The sequence below is a fragment of the Bombus fervidus genome, chromosome 3 (genome assembly GCF_041682495.2).
Source record: "Bombus fervidus isolate BK054 chromosome 3, iyBomFerv1, whole genome shotgun sequence".
Lineage (NCBI taxonomy): Eukaryota > Metazoa > Arthropoda > Insecta > Hymenoptera > Apidae > Bombus > Bombus fervidus.
In genome coordinates, this window is record NC_091519.1 from 17,601,571 (window position 1) to 17,618,353 (window position 16,783).

The window sequence follows — 16,783 nt, forward strand, 5'->3', positions numbered from 1 at the left end:
TCAACAAGTGGGTGTCTCTACTTTCACCATTATCGTAACGGTATATCCCTGTATTCTAATTCCTCTGCGTGTCACCAGTCTGTTGGCCGCGTGTATCGAGTTCTCTCGCGTATAATATTATATTTTCCTTACGATGTGCGCCTGCACGTTCGTTTTCTATTTAGAAATGTAGCTTGCTCGTAATATCTTTATCGTAGTACGTATCGTTACGTACATATTATCCGCTTTATCACCATGCACGTCATTTGCCATGTATACGTAGAAAATATAAAATTTGTGAAAACGATCGAATCGAACCACGTGGCCCTCGTTGTTCGCAAAATAAAACGCACGATTTTCAAGAACAGTTTCGACGAGTAACTTGCAAGTATCGTGATAATAGAATCGAAAGTATACACACGATTATCGTTAATTATAAAACAATCCAGAATCGTGCACATAGCTACATCGTGTATGAATAGTTTCTCTCTTGTGAAACGTTGTTAGGCCATCCGAATGCCAGCTTTATCGTCTAAATACCAGCTCATTTTTCCCTCTCGTCGAATACTTCGCGAATGCATCAGATATTCATCGTTGGCAATCACGCGTTCCTCGATGAAACCGAGCCTCTCCGAAGTCAAACGGAAACTCCTTTTTGTAAATTTCTCAATCCCATTGCCCAGGTATATAATTAACGCGCAATTTTTGATAAAACACGCAACTTATCTCTACGGTAATTTATTTAACCGCGCGTACCTGTAAATTAATAACGATATATATATATATATATATGTAAACCATAGGAATTCGAAGGAGGGATTTTCCAGAAGAATGTTTACAACATCGTCGCTTGTCCTATTTTCTACTTTTAATTTATGGAATTGCGTGTCTCGCAAGCGGATCAACGTCGACCGTGTGATTAATCGTACGCGATGTTTATTTTCTTGATCGTCTGAACGCGGAATTGTCCGGAAATGTCTGTACCGGATTGCGATAAAAATTGGAACGGTTTTATGGAGTGAAAAATTGAAAATCGCCAAAGCGAGACCGAACGTTCGATCGTTTCACCTTTCCAGCGAATCTCTCTGGCCGTCGTCGTGAACGATTTGGCAAGAGGCAGCAACGAGGCTCGCAGTCACGGAATACCGAGCGAATACTCGATCGAATTTTCGTGGAAACGTTTAGCATTTTCGCGAGACCGACGGTTGTGCAAACGCGGCTGTCGTTATTCCGAAATTTCCATCGAGTTCTCCCGATCTGGTTTTATGACTCTAGGATCGCGTTCGTTTGCGAAATCGCGTTGTGCTCCGTTTGTTTCGGTAAGAAGGCGATCGTGAAAGTATAGCACGGGGGCCAAGATGCAAGGAGGCCAGAAATTATCCTGCCATAAGTCATATTAACGTTATTTCTTGATCTTCCTCGAAATTTCTTAAATCGTCGCCTCGTTCACCGAAACGTTTACGATTTTCTGCTCGCCTAACCGTATCGCGGATCATGCACCGCCATCTCTTTTTTTCTTTTTCCTTTTATATATCACAAACGAGAATTTGTAAAAATAATACTCGCTTGTTTCACGTTTATAAGAAATTTCACGTTTAGACGATCTACAGTCGTAGGCTTCTCTCTCGCGTGTTTGCGCATTCGACCAACGATTCGATCTAGTGCACGCATGTCGCTACAGAAACGATTAATTATCGTTACGCGTTCGTCAAGCAACGTCTCCAGGCCTGACAGGCTTTCCCGATGCGATCCCCTACTCGACCGAGGGCGAATTAATTCCCAAGCCGTACGGATTCGCGCACACTTGCGAATTGTCGCTCGTGTGATTTGTAGGATAGTGGTTTCGACCCAAGCGACACAGTTTTATTAGTTCCGGAACATCGAATCGTTTAATTGGAAGTTAATTCTTAACTTAATTGATAGGCTGTTGGTCTCTAAGAGCAGAGTGGTCCTCATTTTACTGCTACGATTTGATCGACAGTTTTAGAAACTCTGGTAATTGGCTATCTTCGGTGATAAAATTTAAAGTAAATTAGCTGAAATTGTTTCGTAAAATGTAGCTAATGGTTAAAATTATTCGACGATTGGGGTCCTAATTATCGCGGTTCTATGTCGCGTACTTTAAAAGAGCGAGATTCAAAGGCGTGTGCTTGATCTGCGGTCGAATCAAGCTTGATAAAACTTTGAGAGTCTACAGAACCGTTTGGTAACGCGTTCGTCGTAAGCAAAGATTCCAATACCATTTTCGGAACGCGTCTCTTTGTATACGTATCGTGAAAGAGAATAGCGCGCCTATACAGATTAGTCATCGAGTGAATTTTAATCGAGTCAGTCGGTTAAGTCACTGCCACGAAACAAGATGCAGTCGGCCGATGTGACCGCTGAAAGAATTAATCGAGGAACAGCAGAGATAATTAAAAATGCGCGTATCGCGCGAACGTGCGTTGCTTTCTTTCACTGTAAGCCTCGTCGTAGACCATCGAACCTCGCGAAATTGCAACAAGAAAAGTCGTGAAACCACGTAGAAAACGTTTTTAGCATTATTTCTTGCAGCGTTTCTCGTCCGCCAGAGTAACCGGATATTCATTCACGCAGAACGATAGAACGAGTTTCGATAGATCGGAACAGAACGTGCGATTTTCCAATTTCGAAAAGATCCAGGAACTGACCTTGCCGGCCGAACTAAAAAACCATGCGGATTCCGTGTCAGTGGGTTAACCGTGCGAGCTACGCGAACGCTCGGTTTCTACGCTTCGCCGTGTTCTTTTTAACGTTTAGAAAATTGCTGTTTATCGATCACGGATTAACGAACACGACGAATCGATTATGTTAAACGATTATCCGCCGGTATACCATTCTTTTTTACAAGGCCGCGGTGCAAATGCTAAATCTCGAACCATAAACACGCGAAATTTATCGCCCATTCAAGGATCTGCGTACGGTGTAAATCTGCGAAGTGACACCGAAGTGTGAAAACTTTCTTAGCTTCCTCGACCGTGTACCTGTTAACATCAGGAAGTTGACTTGCCACGGATAAAAGATACAAGATATGCGCGGTGGTTTACAAAAGTATTTTGACGTTTGAAAATTTATCGCGAGCCACTGTACATTTCGTAAATTCGTATATCACGAACGTTCTCGGCAAGGATCGACGCGACTCGTTATCTAAGATCGTAACTAATCTCAACATCCGTGAGTTATCCTTGAATTCGCCCGTGGATCGATCGCACACGATAATATCTGCAAATAGGCGTGTACTTGGTAAACGAACGATCATAACGCGTTGCCGAGAAACGATTATTCGGTAGATTAACATCAAGGTTCTCGCGTTTTTAAACAAAGTGCAAGACGAACGCGTTTACATTGTACTTATAACGAGTTCAATAGCGCGCGTGTAATTTCGATTGGTCGTTGAACGATCGTCCGATAAATCACGGGACAAACGAAAAAAGAGAAATGGAAGGAAAGGAAGAACGGAAGCAAGAGGAGACAGCGAAAAGAATCTAATGCATTATCGCGAGCCAAATGCGCCTTGCTCGCGCAGAATCTGACCGTTTAGCCGTCTGACACGCGCGCAACCACCCACGCGAATCGTCCTTCCCGACAGCTCGTTTATCTCGCCTTTTTCGCTCTGAAGATCACCCTGCTGACCTAGAGAACCGAGTGGGTGTATCCTTCTTTTTCCCTGCCATCGTTATTCCAGCGACAATTAATGCAGTCTGCTGGCAGGTATCACCTTGACTTGGCGCGAGTCAGCAGAGTTATGGTAGCTTTTTTCTGCGGGGACGCGTTTCGAATCGAAATCGCCTCCTCTCGGGTCTCGACTTTTTGCAGCGTCGAATTTCGATAGCAGAGAGAGAGAGAGAGAGAGAAAGGGAGAGAGAAAGAGGGTCGAGAACGATTAGCAAGGTCCTCGATGCCTCTACCATGGAATTCCACTGTCGGCTGTCGAGTAACGTTGACTAAAATTAGAAAGTATCATCGAGAAGTACTTGTACCGCGAAAAATCTATTTTCGAATGTATATATTGGGTAATGCAGCGCGCAATACGTTACGAAGTGACGGTTCCAGGAAATTTACTTTCGACGATGGGAGATCAGTGGCCCCTCATTGGGTCATGCAAATTTAGACCGAGTGAACGTCTATTCTCGAATGCGTAGCCCAGGCCCAGAGCGAAAGAGCGGGAAAGAGAGAGAAACAGAGAGAGGATCTATCCTGTGTGCCTCTCTACCACGACAATAGGGCTGAATTAGCACCACTTTGCGCTCTTTGAACAACCAAACAAGTGGCTCCACTAGCTGGATCTTGAAAAAAATCCATCCATTTCTCTTGGAATTGGTTTATCAACAACTGCCTTGGAATAGAAGGGGCTCGAGTAGACGATGCACAAAGGCAGAAATTGTCGCGGAATATCATTCGTCGTGTCGTGAATTCGGGTATTGTAGTCTTGCGTACTCGGTTGCTCCAACAGGCTTAGTCAGACTGTAACAATGTCCTGTTTTCGAGGAGTGGAGAATTTAACTGATTAAACAATTACATCAAACTGGTGTATATCTTTATTCTAATTTTCTAATTCTTCTTTTCTATAACGTATTCATACCTTGTCCTGCGACGTACAACGTACGTACGATGTATTATGAAATAATTTCTTCGTGAAGATTCGAATTGTCGGTCTGAATAAGAAAAAAGAGAAGAAAATGGTCATAAATTCAAGTTGACGCGTAGCAGATGTCGGTGGTACCAGAATTATACGTTGAAATCGTTGTCATAAAGATAATCGCCTCCTCCACGTCGGTATTGTTCGCGCTATTAATCTCACGGCTATCGTTAACGCGGCGAAGAAGCAGAGGAACACGATATTAAGGCGAAGATGAACGAAGCTCGTTGTTGCGAGAAACATGTGCGTTCCGAAAGCAGGTCATCCGCCTCTAGCTCGATTTTACTATTTTTGACCGCTACATTACCACTTCTGAGACGAGCCAATTATTCGGCCGGGGATCTAGAGGATCTAGGATAGCTGGTCGCGCGTCTTCCACGAAACCAAGTTCGTATTTCTCTGCTTTGCTTTGTACGACAGACTCTTAACGGCTTCATTGTGAACAGCGTAAAGCGTAAACAGTCATTAGAAGCTTTAACCTCGAGAGTCAACTAGCGGAAATACCGGTGAATCTGCGTTTCCTGTCATAGCTTTCTACGCAGGAAGGAGCGCTCATTGTCGTTCCGTTATGACGAATTTCGGCGAATATCTTCTCGCCGAAAGATTAAAACGATAGCGACTGTTCAACTTTTACGATCTTCTCGCAGCGATCTGCTGGCTGATGAAAAAGTTCTTGCGTCATCTCTTTATTGCTCTTCTCGAATGATTCATGTATGCTGCTTCTTTCCAAGCAACTTGTGTCCGAAAGCTTACGAGAGTCTGCGAAAACTCGAACGTTCTACGATCTAAGGTTCACGTTTGAATCGAGTTTGGCTTAGTTTTCGCTTGTATAAGATTGAATCACACGACCTTTCATTCCCAAAGCAACTTGTACGATAAAACGTACGAAAACTTTTGAAACGTGGAATATTCTGAGACATAAATTCTACCGATCGTAGTTGATGTTTGTTGTTTGATGCATAGAAGCGCAAGTTCATCGGAATTCCCTCGCGGAATCGTTTCAGCTGGAACGATAGTTTTCAAGCAGCGATGTATAATGCATCGCGCGCATCCCGCCCGATCCGCGCGCTGAATCGCGATTTTTCATTTAACACCCGTGTTCTCACGAATCGACGACGCGACAAACAGCCTCTTCGTGTTCTCCAAGCGTTCATTTGTCGTCGTGGCAGACCGATTCGATTCTCGTAGCGAAAGGAACGAGAGTGGCTGTTGGTGCTGCAGCGGTTCGACGAATTGGTTCGGCCGTTCTAGCATGGGCGAGGCCTAGAACGCGCGTGCACCAACACATTTCTCACTCTCTTTAAGCGTGTTGACTGCATTCACACGCTTTTTTGCGTGCACACAACCGGTAGCTTAAAGCCCATACTGGTCACATGTGTCTACATACCGCGGCGCACACTTGTACCGGGTGTTTGTCAAGAAAATATTCGTTTGTTCTTGAACTAGATTCAGAGTAGAAAATTGGTACGATTATTAACGATAGATTTATTCGCTTGTGTAGAGGAATTTTGCTTTTTAATCTCTTCCCTAACGATTTGTATTGGTAGAGCGGAGGTAATTTATTTACGTATGATTATTCACTTTTTTTTTGCGTTGAAAACGTTTAATTTTGACACGGAAGTACACGATGAAAGGAAATACGAAGGAAAGAGGAGCGGTGAAAAAATAAACGACGAGATACTTTCCCTCGTTAGCTGACGAAATGTAAACGAGAATTCCTTTTCTTCGGTCCATTATCGATGATTTTTGTTAAAAGACAATTTTAATTTTTTCTAATTTTTTCCTTGCTAATATTTAATTTCGGGGATATCAAAAATAAAAATTTTCTCTATTTAGCTAATTTAGTGGAAAAGAACGGAAGTCGGCGATGGTTCGAGCGAATGTGTTTTCGTCCTACCCCCAATGAGCGACGCGTGTCAGTGGTGGGGCGACCTATCTGGGTGTCGCTACCCTCTTTGCAATTTTTGTCGAACGTGGTGTACGGAATTATACGAAATGTTCGCAATTTTATATTCACCAGGGAAGTTTTTAGCATCCGTACATATATTATCGAGTTTTTGCCAATTTCATCGCGCGATTATTTATGCTTTACGGTCGAGCGATTTATTTGAATCCATCGAGAGAAAACAGTTTATGTAACGGCAGTTTCTTAATTCTTTCTACTAGCTGTAATTTTTCAGTCAGGCGGATTCAAACGATCGTAGCACGGTTTATTTATTTAATTAAACGTCAAATAAAATTTCGTTCCAATAAACGGAGTTTAGTTAAATGCGATTTTTACTGTAGCGTATGCGTAAATATTATTCCATCTAAATTTTATAATATAATCTTTTATAATATAAAATTTTATAATGTAATATAATTTATTTATAATAAAAATCACTAAATATTATTCCATCGTTCGTATGTATATTTTATAAATTGCGATCAAACTATTGTCGAGTAAGTTCGGTTCAACTGTTCGATCGGTCTTCGATTTACAACGTAAATTCTTTAATTAGATACGATTAAATACGTATGAGACCGAGTCTGAAATTCTTTAGACTTAGGCGATCTATTCAAAGCAAGTGTGTCTCTCTGTGTACTACGCAAGTACTTACATTCTTCTCCGTGCCACCACTGTGTCGAGCTATATATACTTGGTATGGCCTTCGTTCTCTCAGTTGCATGACAATCATACCTCTCAATCCATTATTGGCAGCCGTTATTGGGTAACAATGTTTTGACTAGCGCGTACGTTCGATACGTTCGTCCATATAAATTTCAATAAAATAAATATCATTGATAAAATTAACAACGTGCAAAACCGTTTTTGATCTTCGATTATTGAAACAATTGGTCGATTCGTTTGTTAAGAGTAGATCCCTCCCCCAGTTGAACAACTCTTATAAAACAATTCCAGACACGCGCACAGCCCTCAATCATCCGTCGCGGCCACTTTCTTCTAACTGGAGCTCCTCCTAACCGGTAATTGACCAATGATGTAATTCTTCGAATTGAAAAAATTAGCCTCGTTGCCGCGTGCCTCGAAAATCTTTTCCAGACCAAGAACCGTCGTTTAAGATAGATTGTTTCATTATATAGTTGCAAATAGCGCTCACTTTAAATAGATATGTCTGAGTTAATTCTGATTCATGCAGATATCTCGAGATTATTACTTTTCAGCTTATATTTATTCCCTTCTTTTTTTTTTTTAAGTAAATTTAGTTTTCAATAAACCGTGGATGTTTGTGCAAATTTATATGTCTCTATGGACGAGAAATAAGTAGAAAGTTTCACTCGTTAGATGTTAAAAAGGAATGCCCTGTTTTCCATATTTTATATAGTTTCGAATCTTGTTAATTAAAAAGGCGCGTTTAAATTTTCCACGATGGTATAAAAATCCGCGAATGGTATGTAAAATTCGCTAAACTTCTCGCTTTATCGCTATAAAATAAAATAAAAAGTTCGACATTCGTGAACTGTGGATTATCTCTCGCTATTAGTAGTCGGCGATGACACAATCCGCACGAATTCTTACGTCACGTTATCGTGCAGGAACTGTATCACGGAAATTCCAATCGAGTTTAAAGTGACAATCGTATCATGATTAATGGTTTTTCTATACGTCTTAAGCTGGCAATACTTCTCGTTCAAACGCGGGAGAAATTAATCGGCGCGTTGCATCGACCGGCTCCTCCTGCTCGTGGCCACTCGAAACAGTCCGCTCTCTTCCGCCTCGACAGAATGGCCTGGCTTGTGATCGATGTAACGACGCTCATTGTCCCGTAATGAGTCTGGGAGGGACAGGATGTTCGTGTACGCGTATTTTCAACAGACACATGCACGAATCGACGTATGAAACGTACCGTTCGATAGACGCGAAACTTCTGAATCCTATTAAATGGAGAAACTTTGATCGACTCATATCGATATTTCCCATTTATTACTTTGCAAGTGGCGTTTAGATATTACTATTCTACGCACTAGATACGAATACGTATTATCGTTCGGTTTAGACGATCGGAAACATTGTACTTCTCGAATGAATTTAGTTTCCATAAGGACGAAAAGATTTTTCAATCGGCTCTTCTCTCTTATTGCTAAGAAATAAAATATTTGATAATCGACGAATTTATACTTATAAATCGATGCGTTTTACGATGGTCCATTGGATGGCGTAAAAAATATGTATGAAAATTTGTCAAGCTAATAGATTTATACGGTGACCTAATATTTCTGAAATTAAACACTCGCAAATATATAGCGGACGTTTAGCAAAATTATGGTAACGAGGGTATCCAGAAAAAGAAAGTGTATTATCATCTTGCAGCATCGACGCATCGTTCTTCGAGCACGACCAGTCTCGTCTCATCTCTCTCTCTCTCTCTCTCTCTCGTCCATTGGAACGATACGCCTTGCGATCGAATACCGATTCGGATTCGATCGTGGACGACTCGTGGGACAGAGAAATATGGTCTATCGGTATTGGTAATGGGTTCAGTAACAGGTTCGACCGCGTTGAACATGACAAAGAGGCGTTTGCTTTTGTGAGTCGTGCTCGTTTAAACGAAGGACGGATGATAAAGCGGAATCCGATTAAGCTTAATGGAGAGGGATTTAATCAAAAGACGGAGAACACGGGGGAGGGGGTAGAGAAGGAGTCGCGGATATTCAGGATGAAGAATGAAAGTTTGCGAGGCAATTAGAGGCAATTTCCGGTCGGCAGGGGCTCGAGTGATTCGCGCGGTGGAAACATTCGCGATCCTCGGTCGTTTTTCTCTCGAACACCGTTCACGAAGCATATGAAGAGACAAAGAAAGAGATAGAATAAGAAGAGAGAGAGAGAGAGAGAGAAAGAGAGAAAGAGAGACAGAGGCAGACTGTTTCTGTTTGAACCCTTTGCTCGAACGACTTGTAATTTTGTTGCTGTCCGGTCGGCGAGTGATACATTAAAAAAAGCAGCAGGCTCGATCGTTAGCCTAATATTAACATCCATAAAGTGCAATCGCGTGTAGCGCGAGACGCGCGAGCCCTCGTACGTCTGGTTCGTATCAAATGTTTAATTACAATATAAAGCGGCGAGCGAGCGGTTGCGGTTGCCGGTGCTGCAAGGCATTTACTTTTGGCCGAATAAGGCCGGTTTTAAAAGCCGTTGCAACGGGGGATGCGCGCTGTGTACTCGTATTTCGCGCCAATTTATAATCTTGCTCGCTCCGATGTCTTCGTATCGCAGCGACGGAAAGAGGAGAGAGAAACGTTACGAGGCGAAACACGAAGGCTGCGAGAGAATCGAAAAGAAGCGGAGGTGGAGGGTGGCGAAAACGAAGAAAACGAAGCGGAGGCCGTTCGCGATCGAACGGGTACAACGCGAGATGGAAGGGAGAAAACGGAGAGAGACAGACCGGTATAATTACGCAATTTAGATTCAGTTTTACGATTCCGGTTTGACTTTATTAAAAGCGAGAGTGGGCGTATATACGCGAATTCGCCCTTTCTCCGATCGAGAGTAATATCGGTACCTTGCCGGTCGTGAAAAAACTTGGTCACAGAGATAACGCGCTTCTCGTTTAAACGAGAACTTGGTATATACGTCTCGTACGGGCATCGCTCTTATACCCGCGATGAGCTGATGAGAATCGTCCTGGATATAAAAGGGACTCGTAACGCGAGCCGCGAACGTGTATCTTCGACCATTCCTTTTCTTTTAATCGCGTTTTCATCTACCGATCTATTAACCGAGAAAACACGCTCGTGGATGGTCGCAGAACTCACAGATTTTCTTTTTCTCTCGTTTCTCTCTCGCTTCGAGCGTTCTACCGTGGAAGAAGCTCGATCTTATCGCCGGACATTATCCCGGTACGTATCGTCGTTTAAATGTATCATAATTTGCAAAGGAAACGGCTTACGCGATAGAAAGAAACAGTGTGACGACTTTGTGCGTTCGATGATCGTTAAGAACGTGGTTGCGCGTGTACTTACGCGTACGTCTTTGCCCGAGCGGAAAGTCGCGAAGAATATTATTCGACTTGGACGAAACGAACGCACCGAATTCCTGAACGAGGCGCGCGCGAGCCACGTTACGCTGGAAAAAGAATTCGCAATATGATTAACGGTACGCTCGGCGTGGAGCTCATCGACTACCGGATTCTTCCCAATCATACCGATCGTATCATCGATCCTGGGTGATCGCACGCTCCGCATCGGATCGTCCGACTCTGCCCGATTCCCTCGAACCGTCGATTATTCGTTCGACAAGAAAGAATCTCGCTCGCGTCGCTTGCCCCGCGTCTAGCGATCGCTCTCCTCTTCCAAGCCATTCCGAGAACGACGATTAGAAAAGATCGGCGTCGGGTGTAAGCTTGGCTGTTGTAAACCGAGATTAAATTGCATTGTCCGACCCGTTACTGTGCCAGCGATAATTGCCACGCCGGCGTAAGGTTACCAACGAGGTCGCGGGTTAAGCACAGTGGGCAACCACGAACTCGTGCAACACATTACAATTTTCGTTTGCCTGGCCCCGACGAATCGATACTCTCGCGGTTACCATCGTCCGGCTATATGGCTCGATTTAAACTTCGATTAAACTTGTTGGCTTTGTTGGAATTCATCGAAGGCGTGGATCGAGGCGAAAACGTATGGGTAGATGGAATATAGTTGTACTTTACAAAGCCACGTGGTTATTACCTACTACCAGACTCCGGCTGCACGATTCTTTGGATTATTGGATATCTCAGTCAATCCGATAATTTCCTTTCATCGATCACCGAGCTTTTAATTTCCGGAGAATTCGGAGAATTTCCGACGGTCCATACGGTTGAAGAAATTTGTCTCCCAAGGTTTTCGAGCGCCGATCAATTTTAATTTTTGCTTTTACTTTTACTTTTACGCGTACAACGTGCGAAATGTATTTGGACGTATTGGAAGTTCGTCACGAAATTTCCATCATTTCGTATCATCGATCTACGATTTGTATTCTATCGATCGATCGATATCATCGAAACAGATATGCGATTGTATCTGTGAATCGCGCGCGTGTCCATTAAATATAAATTACGATACGAGACGCGTAAATCGATACCGGAAGCTACTAGGATTCTTGTCGCGACTGTTCGTCGTTGCTACACGTTTATCGACCATCTGCTATGTCTGATTGCAGCTACCTGGTGCGTCTCCCGGAGCTATTTCGTCCGTGGTTGCTCCCGTGCTATTGAAGTATCGGGTCTGCAGGCCTCGATTGTTGCTCGCTGGCTCCAGAGCGGAGATCGATCCTGCCGCCGATGTTGCTCTGTTGCACGGAGAAGTTTTGCTGATCGAGGACTCCGCGAGACAATACGATCCGATAGGAGGTGAGTTTCCACCGCTTCGATCCGACTTTATTCGCTGAAAAAGTACTTGCTCTCTACGCTATCACCGTTATTGACGCGTACGTCGATACGCGAAGCTTCTCGATAGCTGCTACGCTCTAACCGGTGAATCAGTGACGCGATCGTCGGCTTTTTGTTTCTTTGCGTTACAGATACGGACAGACGATACAGAGCTACGGAGAAGCTTCTTCATGCCGAGGAGGAGTACCACGAAGCTCTGTGCAGCGCGAAGGAGCTGTACGCGAGGCCGCTGGCGCGAAACTATCCCGAATTTCACGATGTTATCTTTCAACCGCTCGCGGATCTCTCGGTGGTCACTTCCGAACATTGTCAAAGGGTGAGTGCAATTTAAAGAATTTTGAATCGAAGTGGCGAACGTCCTTGGAGAACGATACGCGCCAGTCTTCTACACGGATGGTAGAGCTCTTCTTATCGACTGTTTTCTGACCTAATCGCAAGGCTGACTGAAGCTCTCGGTTGAGAGATGGCGGCACTCGAATCGAGCCACGTTGTTCAAGTTCGCGCGGCACCTGTTACTTCCACCACGTTGCGCCTTTCTCCTGGCGTGTCGCAATTACGCTTCGCTCTTCGATCCGCGCAACCTTTCGCGAAAGGGAATTCCTGACGATGGCGGATGCGACGATTTTTCGTGCTAAACGCGTATCTCTTCTTTCGATCGTTTTTCCTCCAAATGAAAGAAGAAAGAGAAAACCCTATGCCTTCGAGGCTCCTTGCTCCTTAAATCCGAGGATTTAGATTCCATGTTGCGCACAAACGTTTCTTTCTCGTCGTTTTTTTCCATCTTTTATACTCCGATATCGATTATTCTTTCAACGGTGAAAAGTGCTCTTAACGTTGCAAGAAGATCGAAAGAACCTTTTCCTCTGGAAGAAATTTCCTAACGGAGAAGTACGATTCGATCGAAATAGAGGGAAAAAACGCGCCAGAATCGATCTCACGGTTGCGTAAGTGTTCGCTTAATACAATAGGAATACAGTACGAAAGATGTGGACACTTGCTCGAAATTCCACTCGAACAGCCCTCGTTAGAATTCAATGTCCAGTTAGTTAGCTCCGCAAGCTTGGTGCGTTTCTTGTACAACAATGTAAACACCTAGCGAGAGTAGCCAGGAGGCAGAACTCACAGCTTACTTTGGTGCGCAGACCAGTCTCTCTGGATCGGTTGTAAGAAAGCGTAGAGAGATGATCGTTGGTCGGGCGGGCAAGGTGTTTTCACTAAAAACACCGTGGAAAATATGGTGGTCAGACAGAGCGGATACTGATAAGGCGATGGTGCCCGGGGCTCGACGAACGTTGGCTACTCTGGATGCAACGGTGGACGTGTTTTCTTAGGGCTGACAATAAAGAGGATGGCTGTCCTTCGGATGTAAACACAAAGCCACGCCGGCGGAGCTGGTTAACGAGTCGGGATGAGCGATGACGGTGGTTAGCATCCTCATAAATATTGACTTTTACAAGACGCAGCGAGAGTTCGCGAGGATGCAACGGCGTCGTAAAGTGAAAAAGCCTCTCTTCGCGCCGGCGAAAGATCGTTCCGCGGGATTCGAGCGAAACCGACTCGCCGAGGAAACGCCTACCTTCTTTATTCCGCGCGCTGAGACGCCGATGGTCATCGATAACGAAGTTCTCGCGCAAAAACCGTGCAAATATACGCTCCGTTCCCGATGCATCTCGCACCGAGACCGAGACACCGATCTTTTTCGCGCGAAATGATTATTACGATCGACGCGTGGATTAATTATAGCAGACACGTACAGGCTCTCTTTCGAGTTTCTTCGTTCGGTCGTTGCGAAAGATATTTTCGAGAACGCCTTTGGTTATGGAATATCACTCGATCTGATTCCAACTTGTGCAACACGATCACGTACAGGGTGTCCAAGGAAAAGCGAAAGATACGCGAAGAAGCGATACGAGCAATACGCAAGGCGAGCGATCGGAAACGAAACGTCTACGATGGAATAGGAACGATCTCGTTCGAATTTCAGCGAATAGACTTACGTTCGCGGAAACGGCATTTTGTCGTACGAACCTGTAATTTGTCAGTTGGGACGTTTCCTCCTAGGACACCCTGTATTCATTTTTCGTTTTGCTTTTCGTCGTTGCTCTCGAACAATGCGCATCGAAGATAATTTTAAATTTACGTTAAATTTATGACAAGGCGATAGCTATTTACGGGTTTCCTTTTATATTCGCCATTCTCTCTCTCGGAATGATTCATCGGAGAGATCTGACTCGATCCATCGATGGAATCTGACGCTTTGTCATAGAGTTACACGAAAGGAAAGACGGTGTTTGCGAACGTCAGCCATCCTACGTACGTCTGTACGTATTTATACGAAACTGGTCGAGGCTAGTCCGAGATCGTCAGGATGACGCAAAACCTCGCGCAGGACCGAAGGTTAATTAATGAAAACGCTTCGAATCGCAGGCAGTTTCTGAAGCGGCGCACGAACCCGGCAGTTCTCTTCCCTGTACCCTTTTTATTCCGGGCTCGTTGTCGCCGGTCGGCTGTTGGCGCGATCTCCGCTGCCACGGAGCAATTTCACTTTGGAAGCACCTTGGGGCCAGAGCGCGGGCAATTAGAAGCAATCGCGCACCTGGAAGGCGAGGGAGACTCGTTCCATCTTTCTTCCTCTTCCTCGTACACGCTCCCTTCTTCTTTCTCCGTTTTTCTCTCTTCAGAGAGAACGCCAAGGGACTCGGCGAACAAGGAGGGACTTATTCTCGTACGTTTATTTGCTCCAAGGATTCTTCGAGTTCTGGTGGCGTCCTGTGGCTAGCGATGGGCGTTCGAATCTCAGCCTCGAGGTTTTTCAAGACCACGGAATACGAGGATCACGGAAGAAAAACACGATACCTACATTTCTAACGTCACTTCGTGATTAAACCGATGTGAAATATCTACAAACGGAAAGAATCCGTTAGATATGCAAAGATATCGACAAAGTTTCGTTCGATGCTGTAACGTTACGACGAAGGATATTTTCAAAATTTCCAAGAGACGAAGACGAAGATGAAATCGTTTGCCTGTAAAAAATAGGAGACGCGACTTACGATGCTTTTCCGTGGCTTCGTACGTACACAGATTCGAAGCGTTTCAAATCTTGTCGCTATCCGTGATCCAGCCTCTTCTGGCCGTTTGCTTCCTCGACAAACCTCGAAGGATTCCACGAAAAGTATCGTCCCTAACGACTGATCCCTCGTTCGTCCTCTTCTGTATCGTTTCATCGTCATCCAGAGCGACGTCTCTCCTTCGGCAATTGAGCGTAGAATTTCGAGAAGGACGGATGTAAAGTCTGGCGCGGTCTTTTTGGTCCAATCTCGCTCTCTTACTCTCTTTCTTTGCTTTCTTCCTTCTTTCTCCGTTTCTCTGCGACGTTCTCTACTCGCTACGACCGTAAATTACGTTTTTGCGGCAGAGCAACGCGCCACGGTAACCGCGGTCATGGCGGCGGCTCAAGAGTAGCTGCATCGCGATGCGCACGTGCACCTGCGCTCGTTGCCCCGGCCACTGCCAATGCGACAACCAACGCCCTGCTATCTTTTATTTCTACCCTTTGCCCGTATCTTCCGTTCTTCCTTGTTGTTTACGAATCTGTTTGTTTACGGAAGAGGATACAACGAGCGATCGATTGCTCGTCGTCGTATCGAACGTTGTCTCGCGACCGGCTTTCTTGATCGTACAAAGCGGAAGGTAATTTACGCGAGAAATGAAAAATTGCAGGCCAACTTTGAGAAAATAATCGTCGCGTTTCTCTGCGTACGAAACGAGTCGTCGATCGGCACGGTGTATCTCGGAGGATCGATTCTCATTCTCGTTAGGAATAAAAAATAAGATTCGGACGAGCGGAGCGAAGACGAGAATCGAAGAAGCGAGGAAGAAAGTGGAGATTTATTTGGTCTACTTCGGTCGTAAGAGTAAAACACGGAATGGAGCAGAAATGAAATTACTCGTGCGTGAATCTGGTGGACATGCGCGATAATAAATGACGAACGAAGATCGTTTTTGGTCATATCGTGCCGATCATCGTTATCCGTGTCCGTATTCGTCGCGGTAATATTCATGCAGCTGCAGGTCAACGTTTTTTTGCGAGAATGTGAAAGCACCGTCCGAAGCCGATGATCTCGCGAATATCACCTTTCTTGCGACTCGTTCTTTCCAAAAGATTCCGACGAGAGTTCGGTGAATTTTCTGGAACGCGATCGTTCGTCTGGCCTTCGTTCGTCTCTCGCGCGATGCCTTCTTCGACGGAGAACCTTGGATCGCTTTAAAATCCGTGCAAACGAAACGTTACGCTTACAACGGTCAAACACCGTTCGTTACCGATCCTCCGTGACCGAATTCCACGATTCTTCGGCTAATTCCTCCACCCATAGATGTTAATCAGACCGTGTAAACGTACTTACAGATTGAGTTTCGGCCAACGATCCTGCTATACTCGCCGATAATCAACGTGCTTGGCTGAAAAGTAAATGTACATGGAGCCGTTTCTTTACGCTCATTGCCGGTCGGCTAATGAGTAAGTAGCAGTTCGAGTCTGCGGTTAACAGTCCTTCTCTAATCTCAAGACGAAGCAGCACGAGCCGGATATTGTTCGTAATCCAGTTTGATGGTTATGGATGTTAATTACACCGTAGATGCCGTAATCGTGCCACGGACGAAGAAGAAAAACACGAGCTGATATGTACATTGTCGGAGAAAAAGGAAAAATTTATCGTTGCAAGTTACGACGAGTCTTCTTCACCATCCTGTACGATGGAACCGACGTTCTTATTGAAAT

General features: G+C 44.6%; 1 protein-coding gene across 3 annotated transcripts in view; it reads left to right on the forward strand.

The window, feature by feature from the left end:
- Positions 1-16,783, forward strand: part of LOC139985604 (uncharacterized) — a 179,432-nt gene that overhangs the window by 28,819 nt on the left and 133,830 nt on the right. For all 3 annotated transcript variants that reach the window (XM_072000163.1, XM_072000162.1, XM_072000164.1), the window contains exons 2-3: positions 11,775-11,964; positions 12,135-12,319. In XM_072000163.1, the coding sequence (XP_071856264.1) occupies positions 11,775-11,964; positions 12,135-12,319 (375 nt within the window). The remainder of the gene's footprint in view (positions 1-11,774; positions 11,965-12,134; positions 12,320-16,783) is intronic.